At 42.3% G+C, this 17,147-nt stretch overlaps 1 protein-coding gene across 2 annotated transcripts in view; it reads right to left on the bottom strand.

Moving 5' to 3' along the window:
• The window catches only part of LOC309560739 (uncharacterized protein), a 68,324-nt gene that overhangs the window by 31,631 nt on the left and 19,546 nt on the right, over nucleotides 1–17,147 (bottom strand). Inside the window, exons 6-7 of one of the 2 annotated variants that reach the window (XM_082264376.1) lie at nucleotides 10,605–10,712; nucleotides 4,979–5,074 (exon numbers count right to left, since the gene is read on the bottom strand). In XM_082264376.1, the coding sequence (XP_082120502.1) occupies nucleotides 4,979–5,074; nucleotides 10,605–10,712 (204 nt within the window). The remainder of the gene's footprint in view (nucleotides 1–4,978; nucleotides 5,075–10,604; nucleotides 10,713–17,147) is intronic. The other variant, XM_082264377.1, reaches the window with a different exon arrangement.

The following is a 17,147-nucleotide window of genomic DNA, read 5'->3' as shown; positions in this document are numbered from 1 at the left end:
GGTGATTTCACCACCGCAGTTAAAGGGGAATTCCAGTAAAAAATGAAATTTTTCCTATTAATAGTATGTTAAATATCTTTATCTTTGATATTAATAATTTTTTGGCTAGTTGCTTGTGAAGCTTAGAAAGTCTTATCTAAGCTGGACAATCGGCTTTTTCCTGTTCTTCACTGACAACTCTATTTCCTGAGAGCGTTTTAATTTATTTAATTAATACAGATCGATTTTAAAAGATCACTACATGTCAATAATGATTTTTACTGTGCTTGCCTGTAGTAATCCTTTAAAAAAAGAGCATATATGGCGAAGCATTGGGGATGGGGTGGACACAGAGGGCGGATATCCCCTATGCTTTGCCATATATTTTTTAACACTTTTCTTGGCAGAGATTTCTTCATTCACAACGATCAATGCGAATGGAAGAATCTGCTATGTTCTTTTTTTTTCCTTCAGCCCATGTATGCCCATCATTAGAAGTGGGTGAATGCTGGGAGGTCTAATGGTGGGCATACCACACACTTTCTGGTATAGTTTTTTAAAGCCAGCTGTGAGCTTTCATGTAAATGAAAGCAATCCTAGTAGATAATTACAAGCAGTGGGAGGGGACATTCCAACCCCCCCCCCCCCCCTCCAGCCACCTTCCACGGATTTCTCAGACTCTCCCGTCCCACCGGGTAACCCGAGACTGCAGCCGGTGGTTTCATCAGCTGACCATAGAGCTTATTGGAGACCAGAACAGCTTCAATCATCTCCATGGCCTAAGATACTGGAAGCTACGAGCATTTTATGACTTTGGTTTCGCCAGATATAAACAGCGCCATTGGGAATTTGCGTTCAAAAGGTGAACACAAGCATCAGTCTGGTATGTAAACAGCAATTGCAGCATGCATGTGAGGTATCGCCGTGAACGTCAGATCGAGGGCAGTAATTCTTGCAGTAGACCACCTCTGTAAATCTAAAGTGGTAACCTGTTAAGGCTTTTAAATGCTTTTAAAAATGTAAGTAGTTTGTTGCCACTGCAGGGGCATGCGCAATTTTAAAGCATATCATGTTTGGTATCTATGTACTCAGCATCAGATCATCTTTTATATTTTACCAAACAACTTGGCAATATACAGTATCTCACAAAAGTGAGTACAGCTTGTATAACAGTATAAATTTGCTGTCCACTCACAATAACTCAAACACACAGCCATTAATGTCTAAACCGCTGGCAACAAAAGTGAGTACACCCCTGAGTGACAATGTCCAAACTGGGCCCAAAGTGTCAATATTTTGTGTCGCCACCATTATTTTTCAGCACTGCCTTAACCCTCTTGGACATGGAGTTCACCAGAGTTTCAGAGGTTGCCACTGGAGTCCTCTTCCACGCTGGTGGATGTTGGAGACTTTGCGCTCCTCCACCTTCCATTTGAGGATGCCTCACAGATGCTCAATAGGGTTTAGGTCTGGAGACATGCTTGGCCAGTCCATCACCTTTACCCTCAGCTTCTTTAGCAAGGCAGTGGTTGTCTTGGAGGTGTGTTTAGGGTTGTTATCATGTTTGAATACTGCCCTGCGGCCTAGTCTCCGAAGGGTGGGGGTCATGCTCTGCTTCAGTATGTCACAGTACATGTTGGCATTCATGGTTCCCTTAATTAACTGTAGCTCCCCAGTGCCTGCAGCACTCATGCAACCCCAGACCATGACACTCCCAGCACCATGCTTGACTGTAGGCAAGACACACTTGTCTTTGTACTCCTCACCTGGTTGCCACGACACACGCTTGACACGATCTGGACCAAAGAAGTCTATCTTGGTCTCATTAGACGACAGGACATGGCTCCAGTAATCCATATCCTTAGTCTGCTTGTCTTCAGCAAACTGTTTGCAGGCTTTCTTGTGCAACATCTTTAGAAAAGGCATCCTTCTGGGACAAAAGCCAGGCAGACCAATTTAATGCAGTGTGCGGCGTATGGTCTGAGCACTGACAGGCTGACCCCCCACCCCTTCAACCTCTGCAGCAATGCTGGCAGCACTCATACGTCTATTTCCCAAAGACAACCTCTGGATATGACACTGAGCATGTGCTCTCAACTCCTTTGGTCGCCCATGGCGAGGCCTATTCTGAGTGAAAACTGTCCCATTAAACCGCTGCATGGTCTTGGCCACCATGCTGAAGCTCAGTTTCAGGGTCTTGGCAATCTTCCTATAGCCTAGGCCATCTTTATGTAGAGCAACAATTCTTTTTTTCAGATCCTTAGAGAGTTTTTTGCCATGAGATGCCATGTTGAACTTCCAGTGACCAATATGAAAGAGTGAGAGTGATAACACCAAATTTAACACACCTGCTCCCCATTCACACCTGAGACCTTGTAACACTAACGAGTCGCATGACACCAGGGAGGGAAAATGGCTAATTAGGCCCAATTTGGACATTGTCACTTAGGGGTGTACTCACTTTTGTTGCTAGTGGTTTAGACAATAATGGCTGTGTGTTGAGTTATTTTGAGGGGACAGCAAATTTACACTGTTATACAAGCTTTACACTCACTACTTTACATTGTAGCAAAGTGTAATTTCTTCAGTGTTGTCACATGAAAAGATATAATTAAATATTTACAAAAATGTTAGGGGTGTACTCAATTTTGTGAGATACTGTATAGTGTATTTGTGCATTAAATTTAAAAAAAAAAGTGTTTTTTTTTTTTCCATAAAAAATTGCGTTTGAAAAATTTCAGTGCAAATACAGTGTGACAAAAAAATTGCAACACCCACCATTTTGTTCTGTAGGGCCTCTGCTCTGCTTTAAAAACATATATAATTTTTGGGGGTTCAAAGTGATTTTCTAGTAAAAAAAAAAATAATGATTTCATGTAAACAAAAAGTGTCAGATAAGGCTTGGTCTTCAAGTGGTTAGAAGAGTGGGTGATGTGTGGCATAAGCTTCTAATATTGGGCAAAAAATGCCAAGACAGTGCAAACACCCCCCAAATGACCCATTTTTTGCAAAATAGACACTCCAAGCTATTTGCTGAGAGGCATATTGAGTCCATGGAATATTTTATTTTTTGCCACAAGTTTTGGGAATATTCAGGTTTTCTAAGGGCATAAATTGCTTATTTTACTTCCTCACTACCCATCACAATTTCGGAGGCCCTGAAATATCAAGATAGCACAACCCCCCCCCCCCCCCCCCCCAAATAACCCAATTTTGGAAAGTAAACACTCCAAGTTATTTGCTGCAAAGCATGTCGAGTCCATAGAATATTTTATATTTTGCCACATGTATCGGGAAGATGCCAAAAATGTTGTTTTGTTTTTTTTACACAAAGTTGTCACTAAATGATATATTGCTCACAATAGGGACATTTTTCTTTCTTTTTTCAAAACTTTGTGACCAAAAAGAGAGATCTGCAAAATACTCAAAATGCCTCTCAGCAAATAGCCTAGGGTGTCTACTTTCCGAAAAGGGGTCATTTGGGGGCGTTTTGTGCTGTCTTGGCATTTCATGACCTCCGAAAATGTGATAGGTAGTGAGGAGTGACATCAACAATTTATGCCCTTAGAAAGCCTGAAGGCAGTGATTGGTTTTCAGGGTCCTGTACGTGGCTAGACTCCCAAAAAGTCTCACACAGGGGGTATCCCCGTACAGCAGCATGTATTTTGGGGTATAATTCCACAAATGACCATAGCATGTGTGAGCAATATATTATTTCATTTTTTTAGGGGTTATTATTCAAACACCAGGGAAAAAAAAATTAAATATTCAACGGGCTCAAGATGCCTCTCAGGAAATTCCTTGGGGTGTCTACCTTCCAAAAAGGGGTAATTTGAGGGGTTTGTACTGCCCTGCCTTTTTATCACTTCAAGAAATGAGATAGGCAGTCAGAAAGTAAAAGCTGTGTAAATTCCATTATTTACACCATAGTTTGTAGATGCTATAACTTTTGCGCAAACCAATAAATATGCTTATTGAGATTTTTTTTATCAAAGACATGTAGCTAAACACATTTTGGCTTAAATGTATGACAAAAATTTAGTTTATTAGATAGTTTTTATAAGAAAAAGTAGAAAATGTAATTTTTTCTAAAAATTTTCGGTCTTTTTTGCAAAAAATAAAAACCGCAGATGTGATAAATACCACGAAAAGAAAGCTCTGTTTGTAGGGAAAAAAAGGACATGAATTTTGTTTGGGTACAGCACTGCATGACCGTGCAATTGTCAGTTAAATTCACGCAGTGCCAAATTGCAAAAAATGGCCTGGTCATTAAGGGGGTAAATCCTTTCTGTCTAGAAGTGGTTAAGCAAGTTTATGAAATAAACATTTTATTAAATTTCCTACTAAATTTGGAAAATTGTATTAAAAATATAGCAAATCCAAATAAAGAACTCATAACCAATGCTATTTTAAAATGCAAGTTATTATTAAGATTAAATATAGGAAATATTGTAAATACAGTACAGTATACGGTCAAACTGATAAAAAAAAGTTAAAGGTTTGGTAAAAAGGTTAGTTTATGACATACAACAGGGTAGGGTAGATGACGTGACAAGGGTTTCCTCAATGGGAGAAGGAGAAGACAGTTTGGCAAGAAAAGGATGTCTAAATGGTTGGAACAATCAGTTTGTGCATTTTTCCATAGTGGAGATGAGGCTGCCTTTAGACAGGCGTCGATGCCACTAAGGTAGAGGGAGACAGTGTATGAGGGTGCCCACAACTGCCTTTTGGGTAAACATTAGTAGGGCAGGGGTGAAAGACAGGGGAAAACTATTCAGTATTACTATAGTATTATAGTATAAAGTAACCATAAGAGCTTCAAGACAATTAACACCTGTCAATTTTCAAAAAAATTAAACCTCAGATATGGTAATAAAATTTGAATTAAAATGCCACAAAGAATGCCTCTTCAGGAAGATATTTCAACCTTCTATTAACATTTAATCATTAATCATTCTGTGATATTGCAAAGGAATTCAATCCAGTAACACTTTCCTACCTGTCCAAGCATCACCATGTGTTATCTGCTCGCAGCTCCTGGCATATAGATCCTCAGTTTGCTCGTTGTCAGATATATGGTTAGGGTAATATTCTTCTATTATATAAAATGGAAAACACAAAAATGTCATGTAGTCTTTAAGCTGACACTTCTGTTTTGTCAAACCAGCATTAACATCCACCCTCCCAATCCTGGCTGTCACTGACAGTTCCAGTCCCCACTGACAATCAATGAAAACCAGTGGTTTCCAATCACGTGATGACTTTGTCAGCTATGGCATAATAACATACACATACAGGCTGGAGGCTTCTTTGGAAAAAAAGGACTCCAGTCTGCAGATGGAACTACAGACACCACTGCAGTCTAAAGGTGGAAGTGGTCATCTGTTTATTAATGTAATTGTCCAAAACAATTATAGCAATAAAAAACCGCTGTAGAAGAGTATTGTACCATGTTAGCCAAAAAAGATTAATGCGTCCTAGATTCTGAATCACAGCAAATCGCGAGATCCCTGTGCAATCCTCATCACTTCCAATGGCACCCAAAATGAGGTGCAATTTTGCCACGATTGTCGCCCAACAAATCGTAATAAAATTGTGCAAACAGATACACGAGATGCCTGTCGTCCAACAGAAGTTCTTGTACTTCGTTTGGGCAACAGGCATCCCACGATTCCTTTTAGCGCAATTTTACCACGATTCATTGGGTGACAATCGTAGCAAAATCACGCCACATTTGGGGTGCCATTGGAAGTGACAGGGATCGCACAGGCATCTTGCGATTTGCCATGATTTGGGATCGTGGGCAGAATCTGGGATGCCAAGATGTGAATGGAGCCTCATAGCATGGGCTTTTAAACAGTCTCCTTGGTGCTATAGCAGCAGGGACTGTTTTCACTATTGTTAAATCGAATGTCGGTTTTCTGTTGGAAAAAATTCTGTTAGTAAAGATCCCTTTTTCCAAAATACAAATACAAATTTTTTTTCGACACAACTGAATAGTAAAAGTTATTGTGAATAGATAGAGATTAGAGTTTACAGGTGTTATTGGGGTTTGACTCAGAAACAAGAAGACCCGGCACAATTCCCACCTCAAATGAGAGATCTGTTGAAACATCTTCATACCAGAGAAGAAATTAAATAAGACCATGAATTAAATGCAGCTAGGGGATAAGAGGTACAGGTACAGATAAACTGTCCTTTTGAAATGATCATATACCTTTGATCAAAAACTTGAGGAAAGCAGGCTTTTTTTCAGCTAGTCATAGTGGCACATACAATCCCTGAGTAGGTTTTTATTAAACAGTGTGCCAAAATAAACGTTTTACACAATTTGTCATTAAAAATATAAAATTAGTTATGCACATTAGTCATAGACTTATGGTTCAATTATTTGACAGATGCTGACAAGACTAACATTTTCTCCTAGGCATACAGTATATCAACTTTAATGAAGATGAACTACAAAGTAACAATGAACATACCTAGACTACATTATCATTTGTATATGCAAAAATGTTGTTTTACAGACGGCAGGAGATTTGGAGGGGTGTCTTCGTCCCCGACCCTGTCCCTAACCCCTTCCCCTCCTGCTGCCTGTAAAAACAATCAAACAGCTGATCGGCGCTGAAGTGGCTCGCCCGTGCAAGCCAGAGAATAAATCGCCCGGCCACTTACCATAGAGCTGACCAAATGGTCCCTGGTCATTTCTATGCCCTTCGGAGGCCGAGCGTGACGTTATGACGCATTTCCGGCCCCGGCATTTGTAAACACTGCCATTATTTTAGCTGGGAAGCCAAGATCGTTTTTTTTTTTCTTTTTTATCTCAGGCTTTCCTGCCTGGATGTGAGATCTGAGGACTTAAGCCCCGTACACACGTACCGATCGTCGGCATACAAATGTTCGTCTTTTCTCCTGTCGGTGTCTGTTGAAAAGTGCAAAGACAGCACAAGGACAGCACAAGAATTTTGTCTGCAGACTTCAGCTGACTGCAGAAGTGATGTCATGTAATGGTTAACTTTCCCTGTGTTTTTAATTTTCTGAGCATGCCCAGTCTTGAAAATCTGCGGTCTGTCGGCCGAATTCTGTACTGACAGGCGAACAATCGTCCGTTCTGGTGTCCGCAGACAAAAAATTTCATGTTTGCAAGAAAGACTTTTGTCCGCGGATTGTGCGCAGACAGCTGTCGGAGGCACCATACTAACACGCGTACAATCGGCAGATCTTTCGTCCGCCGACGTTTGTATGACGACGATCGGTACGTGTGTACGGGCCTTAAGCCCCATACACACACGCAGATCGTCATCATACAAATGTTCGTCTTTTCTCCCCGGGATGTCGGTGTCTGTTGAAAAGTGCAAAGACAGCACAAGGACAGCACAAGAATTTTGTCCGCAGACTTCAGCTGACTGCAGAAGTGATGTCATGTAATGGTTAACTTTCCCTGTGTTTTTCATTTTCTGAGCATGCCCAGTCTTGCAAATCTGCGGTCTGTCGGCTGATTTCTGTACTGACAGGCAAACAATCGTCCGTTCTGGTGTCTGCAGACAAAAATTTTCATGTTTGCAAGAAAGACTCTTGTCCGCAGATTGTGTGCAGACAGCTGTCGGAGGCACCATACTAACACCATACTAACACGCATACAATCGGCAGATCTTTCGTCCGCCGATCTGCGTGTGTGTACGGGCCTTTAATAGACCCAAGATCTTGCAGTAAAGAGAACCTATCATGCCCTATTCCTATTACAAGGGATGTTTACATTCCTTGTAATAGGAATAAAAAAGGATGACAAAAAAAAAAAAAATCAAGGGGGAAGTGTAAAAATAAAAAAAATGTAAAATAAAAAAAAATAAATAAAAAATGCCCTGCCCCCTTGTGCTTGCATGCAGAAGCAAAGTCATACATAGGTCACGTCCGTATATGTAAACAACTTTCAAACCACACATTTGAGGTATCGCTGTGAACGTTAGAGTGAGAGCAATAATTCTAGCACAAGACCTTCTCTGTAACTTTAAACTGGTAAAACTTAAAGCGTAGCCTATGGAGAGTTTTAAGAAAGTTTGGCGCCATTCCACGATTGTTCGCAATTTTAAAGCACAACATGTTAGGTATTTATTTACTCGGCGTAACATCATCTTTCACATTATACAAAAAAATTGGGCTAACTTTACAGTTTTGAACTGTTTTGCATTTAAAAAATTGCTGTGCAGATAACGTGGGACATAAAAAAATTGCAATGATCACCATTTTATTCCCTATGAGTAATTTTCTAGCAAAAAAAAATGATGATTTTTACATGTAGGAGAGGAATGCCAGAGTTGGCCTGGTATGAAAGCAGTTAACTTAACCTCTTAGTCCCGGCGCCTCCTGGCCTTTTAAGAGGTTTCTGACACCAAATATGAGGCCCCAAAGCCCTAGGAACTAGGCGCCAAAAGGCGGCATATTTGTGTACGGCCGACAACAAGGGGTTAAAGCATGTTTTCTTCTGTCTGTGTTACTGTTAAAGAGATTTCCCTTTACTTGCTGTCCTAGGAGCAGCCTTTTTAGCAGACAGAAAAGTGAAGGAATCTCTCATACTTATGCCCCATACACACGTGCAGATTATCTGCAGACTTACCAAAACCATATAATATGAGGTCAAACCTAAACACTTTCAATTTGTATGCAATCCGGCAGGCCCTTGCACTACATAGAAAAGGTAAGTCTGCAGACAAAAGTCTGCAGATAATCTGCATGTGTGTATGGGGCATAAGCCTCTGACATCTGTAAAACTTGACAGAAGTTTGAACTCTTCCCCATTAAAAAAAAAAAGTTTTGGCTATAGATACATTTTATCATTAAATAAAACTGGTTATTTGTGTAACTAGCATTAGTGTTTGTTTTCACTCCCGAAAAGCATTCCACAGTTGATTGCTTTTCAGAGGGCGATAAAAGGAGGTCTGCAGGCATTCAGGAGGTGAATTCCTGTTTTTTAAATTGTTTTTTTTTTTTATTTCATTGCTGAACGAAAATTTAGCATTGTGGGAATGTGCAGGCAACTGTGAGCAAAGTGTTTAAATGCTTGCAGTGCTACATGCTTGCAATTGTGGCATGCTGCATGCTTGCAGATGCAGCATGGCCCGATTCACTTACATGGGAGAGTTTGACAGGCGTTGCCAAATGTAAAACCCTGGATGTAGTGTTAAAGATGCTGTGAGGAATCCGAGCGGCAACCCATCCACTTGTAGGTGGACAGTTGAGGTGTAGTAAAAACACAGATCAACTGCCTGTTTTTACTGTCCCCTGGCCACCTGTGTAAAAGAAGTCTAAGACCTTTAAAGTATTTTTTATTAATAATTAAAGTATACCACTAGCCTTAATCATTTTGATTTACTTTGGGGAAAGTGGGGAAGGATTTGATCCTCTACGTTTTTACTGCTCTACTGCAGAATAAGGCAAGAATACTTAATTTGAATCCAAAAATATGTTGTTGCTGTTGGACTTATATCCTCACTTCCTTTTCAGGTGGCAATGCTTTTACCGGGAGTAGTAGTGGGGGAACATGAGGCATCAGGCAGCCCTAAAAAATCTATTCTTTCTTGGCGCTCTTTCACACAGGCGGTCCAATCAGATCCGCCTGTCAGTTTTTTAGGCGGATCTGATCGGATGCCCCATTCAGCCCTATGGAGCAGCGGATGTCAGCGGTGACATGTCCGCTGACACCCGCTGCCATCCGCATCCGATCCTGTCCGTGAAATCCGGACGGATGGAAACCCTATTTTCCATCCGTCCTGGGGATCGGATGGGATCGGATGAGAGCGGACAGGTGGTCCACTCTCATCCGATTCCCCATAGAGAGCAGCGGGGGCTGTGACACCTCCCTCTCCGCACTGCAAGCGGAGACGGAGCTGTCATCCGCCGGCTCAGCGGGGATTGCGGATCGATCCCTGCTGAGCAGCACGGATCCGCCTACGGAGGCAGACTGTGTGAAAGAGCCCTTACTCTCCAAAGTTAAAGGGTAACTCCAATCTTGTGGGGAAACAAACTGGCAAATTAAAAAAAAAAAAGTAATATAGCACATACAATAGCGACCCAAGTCATTTTGTAATTGAATGTTATGAAAAATTACATTTGCTTTTCAATCTGCAGCTATGTCATTTTCTGTAAAATGCAATGCAATATGGCAAGTTGGAGGCAATCTGTACACAGATAGTGTACAGAATGCCCCCTGAAATTGTAATTTCCTGCATGTATGATTGCCTTACTGATTTTCCCAGAGGTCTGCACTAAGATACAAGTCAGATTTTTGGCATTCCCTGCAACAAAAATGGCCCTTTTGGTGAGATACTCCCAAACACATCTAAAAGGGATGCAGACCTTCCCAATTTCTTCATTAGAGCCTCATTAGAGGTGAAGCAGCTCATTGATAATTATAAATCACTCCCATACAGAATCACTTAGCACATAGTCACAGACAAACAGCTATTAATTAAGAATAACAAAAGGTAGGAATCTGCAACAAAGTTTGTTAAAATCCTTGTAATAGATCACCCAGAGGGGAATGTTTTTTTCTCAACAAAAGCGGGGTTACTCATTAAAAAACGCTTTGACTGAAGTTAAACTTCCAGTGATTGGTCAGTTTATCTTACCGGAATATGTTTGGGAGTCAATTTCCACCTGAAGAATGTCGTTTTCATTTGCTTCACAGCCGTCTCTTTCATTGTTTAAGGCACTGTCCTGCTCATCTATAAAATTTTCTGGTAAAGTAAATAAATTCAACTTTATCTGTCATGCAAATCTTAATACTAAATTTTTTTTCAATACTACGCATTGTATACATTTGTGTAGAAAAGAAATCAGGTGCGCTAAAATTCACTGGTGTCACAAATCAGGAAAAGGTGTGACACTATAATGAGTGTCCCCCATATACCTGTGATGTGTTTCCAAAATTGATGTGCACTTGAACGGGTGTACAGTAAATACTATGCACCCTGGTGCATATACTTGGGTGTGTTATGGTGAATAGGTGATGATGAATGGATAATGTGATACCAACATAAACCAACAAAGTGCACAAGTAATTCAAAGAAAAAGTGTCCAATATTTCAATGGTTGCCACCTCAGTGTATAGTCCATATACGTATAAAAGTGCATAAAGTCCCAATCGTCCCCTCACAGGCTAAAGTAAAATCCACTCTGTGGGTTCCTCTAGATCCGTGGGGTGCAGATGGATTCCACCACCTTTGTGGGGATTAGCCCCTTACCATAGAGAAAAGAGGTTAAGGACGGATAATCAACCCAGTAGTGTCTTGGGAATTCAGGGAGGTCACCGTGAAATAATCAGATAGTAAGTGTGGCCTCTTACCGGATCACTCAAACCAAAAGGCGACTGTCTCACTGATCTTTCGGTGTCTCAACCCAATCCCGGTCCACTCTTGTTCTGGGTGTTACTCTCCGCACAGATGAGGGCTTCCACGTGTATCTCACAGAAACAGAATCAGACCATAGCGCAGTACCTTTGACAATTTATTAAAACAAAAGTATCCAGTGCACTTACAGTTAGATGTTAACTAATGGACACAGGAAACCGATACCGATATTGGAGAGGCCGTGGCCGCCTGCAGTGCGGTCCTCGGCAACTTGCAATGACGATGCGGCGCTCCTCTGTGACGCGTTTCCACTAAACAGTCGTCTACGGAAATAGGAGTAGACGACTGTTTAGTGGAAACGCGTCACAGAGGAGCGCCGCATCGTCATTGCAAGTTGCCGAGGACCGCACTGCAGGCGGCCACAGCCTCTCCAATATCGGTATCGGTTTCCTGTGTCCATTAGTTAACATCTAACTGTAAGTGCACTGGATACTTTTGTTTTAATAAATTGTCAAAGGTACTGCGCTATGGTCTGATTCTGTTTCTGTGAGATACACGTGGAAGCCCTCATCTGTGCGGAGAGTAACACCCAGAACAAGAGTGGACCGGGATTGGGTTGAGACACCGAAAGATCAGTGAGACAGTCGCCTTTTGGTTTGAGCGATCCGGTAAGAGGCCACACTTACTATCTGATTATTTCACGGTGACCTCCCTGAATTCCCAAGACACTACTGGGTTGATTATCCGTCCTTAACCTCTTTTCTCTATGGTAAGGGGCTAATCCCCACAAAGGTGGTGGAACCCATCTGCACCCCACGGATCTAGAGGAACCCACAGAGTGGATTTTACTTTAGCCTGTGAGGGGACGATTGGGACTTTATGCACTTTTATACGTATATGGACTATACACTGAGGTGGCAACCATTGAAATATTGGACACTTTTTCTTTGAATTACTTGTGCACTTTGTTGGTTTATGTTGGTATCACATTATCCATTCATCATCACCTATTCACCATAACACACCCAAGTATATGCACCAGGGTGCATAGTATTTACTGTACACCCGTTCAAGTGCACATCAATTTTGGAAACACATCACAGGTATATGGGGGACACTCATAGTGTCACACCTTTTCCTGATTTGTGACACCAGTGAATTTTAGCGCACCTGATTTCTTTTCTACACAATTTTATCACCATTTGGTTCGAAGGTTGCAGCTATTCACACTACTGATCCTGCGCACTTATTTAATTTTATACGCCTTGTGTACATTTCCCTAGACCCACAATTTACTGCACAGTGTTTAAAGTATTCATATACGCTATATAAAAGTCTTTTTCACAGGTGCTGTACAGTGTCTTAGAAAATAAACAGGCAACTAACCACAAAACAAAAGCCTAGCCGTATTCCAGGCCGAGATCACCGGCTGCAGGTTCCAGGTGAGCTTAAATTACCAGTGGGGAGAAGTGTAAACCCTGTGTTGGAGCGTAGAACAGAGATCCCTAAACCTATATGAGAGGACCCTGGGCAAGGCCGGTGCAGGAAAAATGTTGCGTCCTAGGCAAGACCAGCTACTCGCAAAGCCCCCCCCCCCCCCCTCCCTCCAAAAAAAAGAAAAAATTTAACTTGAATGACAGGAGTGAAATTGCTAGCAAGGTCACTCTCAGCCTCCAAGTACACATGAGGACCAGTGTGATTCCCCAATATTATATTAGCAATAGCAGCAGTAATATAATGTATACATAAATTTTCAGAGACTTGCTAACCGGCACAGGCGCATTGGCAATCTTCCCGTCAGGAACGCACGTTCGCCAGTGCGCATGCACGCACACTCTTAGCGTACTCAATTGGCGTACGCGGTTGGCGTGCATGGATTCATCATTGGGCTAATTGTCTTGGAGCCAACGGCCTATTTAAACACAGCAGTCACTCCAGTTAATTGCTGTGTTATCTTCAGCTCTTCCTGTGATTCTGTGTTCTGTACCTGTTGTTCCTGATTGTTTGACCCGGCTTCCTCTTGACCCTGCTACTTGCTGCCCGCCCTGACCTTCGGTTTGTCTGACTACTCTCTTGGTTATCCTTGTCTGCTTATCTGCTACTGGACCAGAACCTGCTCTCTGCCTGGCTGGGTGATCCTGGGGACCGCGACCTGGTGCTAGTCTGCAGCATAGTCCATCCCCACCATCAGGGGCCCTGGTGAATACCAGCTAGCACTTAAGACTCCGCACCTCAGGGAAACCTGTGCTTTTGTCAGAGTACCTGCCTAGTGTCCATCCGGCTCTTGGCTCAACAACCTTGTGCCCTCATCAGGGGAGAGTTCTCTCTATTCGTCAGGCTCCATCTGCCTTCCTGACATATTGATACAGGAAATTCCACTGACAGCCTAAGAATTCTACCTTTCCACTGCTGTATAGGACAATACAACACTTGCTTCTCTCATAAAAGGAGTGAATGACAGGACTTTGAACACTACGCTCAGTTCAAGAGCATACTTTGCCTCATGAGCTGAACATCCCATGACCTTGAGCAGCCAGCTCTTTGAAATACGTCCCCCAACCTTTCTGGCTGGGGTCTGATGTGATAATCTTCCATTTGAAAACAACAGTTGGCCAATTACAAAGAACCAAGGATACTCAGGCACTGTTCTGCTGGAAGAGACTTTGCTCCCAAATCACCTTTGACTTTCTCTATCAGAAGATGGATCTTACCTTGTGGAAGTTCTGCTGAATTTTTTTCCGTCACTATTGCAGACAGTAAGACCTTTGTGAATGCCCTGGGAGAGGTGTACAGACCAAGGGGGAAGCACTGAAACTGGTAAAGGAATTTAGGATGGATTGGGAAAAGTAAGTAGGTGTCTAATAAACCTACAGAGCATACAGTCTCCCAGATTTATCAATAATATAATTCATTGGAGGTTCTCTATCTTACACGACTCCCACTTTCTGTGCTTGTTGAGTTTTTTCAAGTTTAGCACTGGGCACAAATTACCTGATTTTGATTTATTTTTTTTTGCTAGGAACAGAGGTGAACCTAATCCTCATCGCCTCTGGGCACTTCACAATTGCTAATTTTTCATTTAATCCAGCTACAAACTGGACCAGGATTTTGCACTTTTCCATCAAATCTGGTAGCCTGGCTGGCTGGAAGAGATCGGAAAGTGGACACCCCTTAAACTTCCACCAATGTCACACCAATATAGCTGATGTGGCCCACTGATCCTGAATATTTTCCATCCAGGTGTGTTTGCAAAGCTTTACACGGGCACCCTCTGGATAAGTGCACACTTAAAAGGACTTCCGCTGTTCTAAGACAGGTGCCTTCAATTTTTAAGGCTTCAACAATGAAGACTGGGTACTTCTCCAGTTCCTTTACTAATCTTTTTCTTGGTCCATAGGAGTTTGCCTCCTTTTATTTACTTGGGGGTTGACGCCTGTATGCTCGACTTTTTCAGATTTTTCCTGTTTTCGTCAGATAATATTCACCCTGACCTGCTAGTGGTCATCCTTGAGATGGCTGTATCCTGTCTACTCCCAAATAGATTGGATCTGTTGTCTGGTATCTTGCACCAGTTTTATTTTTAAGGCGGGATCCGCTGACCATGGCTTCAGTCATAATGCCCTATTTATTTATTGTGAACACGGAGAACACCGCTCTTGAAAAACATCAATTGACGTCTACTGACACATCCGCCGCAGAGTCTCCCACCAATTTCAGCTCTTACAAAGCTGTTACCACCTTGTCTGTCTTCACTTCCTCCAGAAGGACTTCTTTAAATGGTAACTCCACTTTCCACTTTCCTTTTCAATCTTCAGGGCTGTCATTTTCTGTAAAATGCAAGGCAATATGGCTATCGGGGGGTGTTCTGTACACAAAATGTGTACAGAATGCCCCCCTGAAACATAATTTCCAGCTTAAGTAATTGGCTCATTAATTTTTCAAGAAGTCTGCACAAAGATACAAGTCAGATTTTTGGCATCCACTGCAAAAAAAAATGTATTTTTTGGTAAAATACTCCCAATAGGAAATCACGTCTAAAGGGGTGCAGACCCTGCCACTTTCACCAGAGTCCCGCAGGTGCAGCAGCTGGTTGATAATTATGAAACCGATTAAATTAGACTCACTCAGCATATGGACCGGTTATTGCAGGTCAGCAGGCATCTGCAGATGCTACAGTACGTAGGAGCACTTCAAAGCTGGGTCTAATTTTCGAGCTAGAACCTCCTTGAACAAAACCGCAAGGTGACGTGTCTTGCCAACTGCATTAATGATGCATCCACCATCGGAGGAGACTGCAACAGGTTGACATTTTTCTCTGACCTCCATTCTTTGTGGGGTAACTCCTCCAGTTGTTCAGTGTAGGGAAATGAGTACTTTCTAACCTTGGGGAGAGTTTCCTCCACTTCACTCCGGGCAATTGCGTCCTTAACCGCCCTTGCAAAAGGCTCTATTGGGCAATCGTCAAAGCCTGTGGCCCCTTTAATCCCTTCTTCTTCCGACAAGCTTTCCAATTTGGACACCACCTACTGGCTTTGGTTGGAAATGCTAGGCAATTCAACCACTGACTATGAAGTACAGGCTTCATGTATCAACTCCTTGGCCGATTCTTTAATCAAGGCAGCTACTTTCCAGACATCCCCTTCTTTGTCATTTGTAGCTTCCTCCAAGCGGACTTGACATACTAGCTTGTCAGGCAATGACTTTCTCTCAAAAACGCTGCAACCATTAGGGCTGGTAACCTGTGGTGTTTGTAAATGGGGAGCAGTAATAATGAAGGGCAAGATGATGGCCTTGATCAACATTGCCTGGATGTCTGCGCCTAAATGGTAAATGTTCTGGCTTTTAGAAAGCTCTCTCCATCTTGAGGTCCTTGCAGGGCTGTATCCTGCTTGTTCCAGGCAGACTTGACATATTAGCTTGGCAGGCAATGACTCTCCACCACAAATGCAGCAACTATTTGGGCTGGTAACCTGTGATGTTTATAAACTGGAAGCAATGATAATAAGTGGTGAGATGATGACCTTGATCAACGTTGCCTGGATGTCTGCTCGTAGATGGCAACTTGTCATGACCTTTAGAGGGCTTCCTCCATTTTGAGGTCCTTACAGGGCTGTAGATTTGGCTCTCTTTTTCTCAATCGTCATTACTTACCTAATCCCAATACCTTAAAAGCAATGGGTGGTCTGACTGGGCTGCGTTCCCCATAGAAACAGAGAAAAGCAGCAGATTAAAATAAAAAACAGCATGACACAGTGATCCCAGAGCAAGCATTGAGAAGGGGATAGGAAGAGCCAGGGTGAAATGCCTTAAACAGCACAGTGATCCTAGAGCAACACTGAGAAGAAGAAAGCAAAAGCCCAGGTGAATGCCATAAAGAGCACATTGATTCCAGAGCAACACTGAGAAGGAAATAGGAAAAGCTCAGGTAAATGCCATAAAAAGGGAAAACATACCTGCAAAAAATGACCACAACAGCATCCAGCATGCATGAGTAGAGAGCTCCACCATATGTTGCCCAAGAATGCCATAAACCATTTAAAACTATCACATTTGCCATTAGTGATGATATCAGTGCCTAAGCATGCTCAGATCACCATCTTGGAACTTGGAAAAGGGCTAGCCAGGAAACAGGCCACATGAGCTGCATCACTTCCTGCCTTTCATGCTCAGAGTATACTTGCACTGCTGCAGCCATCTTGGAAATGGCAAAAGTCCACAAAAAAAAAGAAAAAAGGTGAAAAGCATATGGAAAGCAAAGGGAAAATGCTGTCACTTACGTCAAAGCTTGTTTAAAGCTTTCTTTCACAGGCTGATCTGCCAGAA

This window comes from Pelophylax lessonae (genome assembly GCF_965119305.1).
Source record: "Pelophylax lessonae genome assembly, chromosome: 7".
Taxonomy (NCBI): Eukaryota; Metazoa; Chordata; class Amphibia; order Anura; family Ranidae; genus Pelophylax; species Pelophylax lessonae.
The sequence above is the reverse complement of the archived record's forward strand: the minus strand, read 5'-3'. Positions and strand labels throughout refer to the sequence as shown.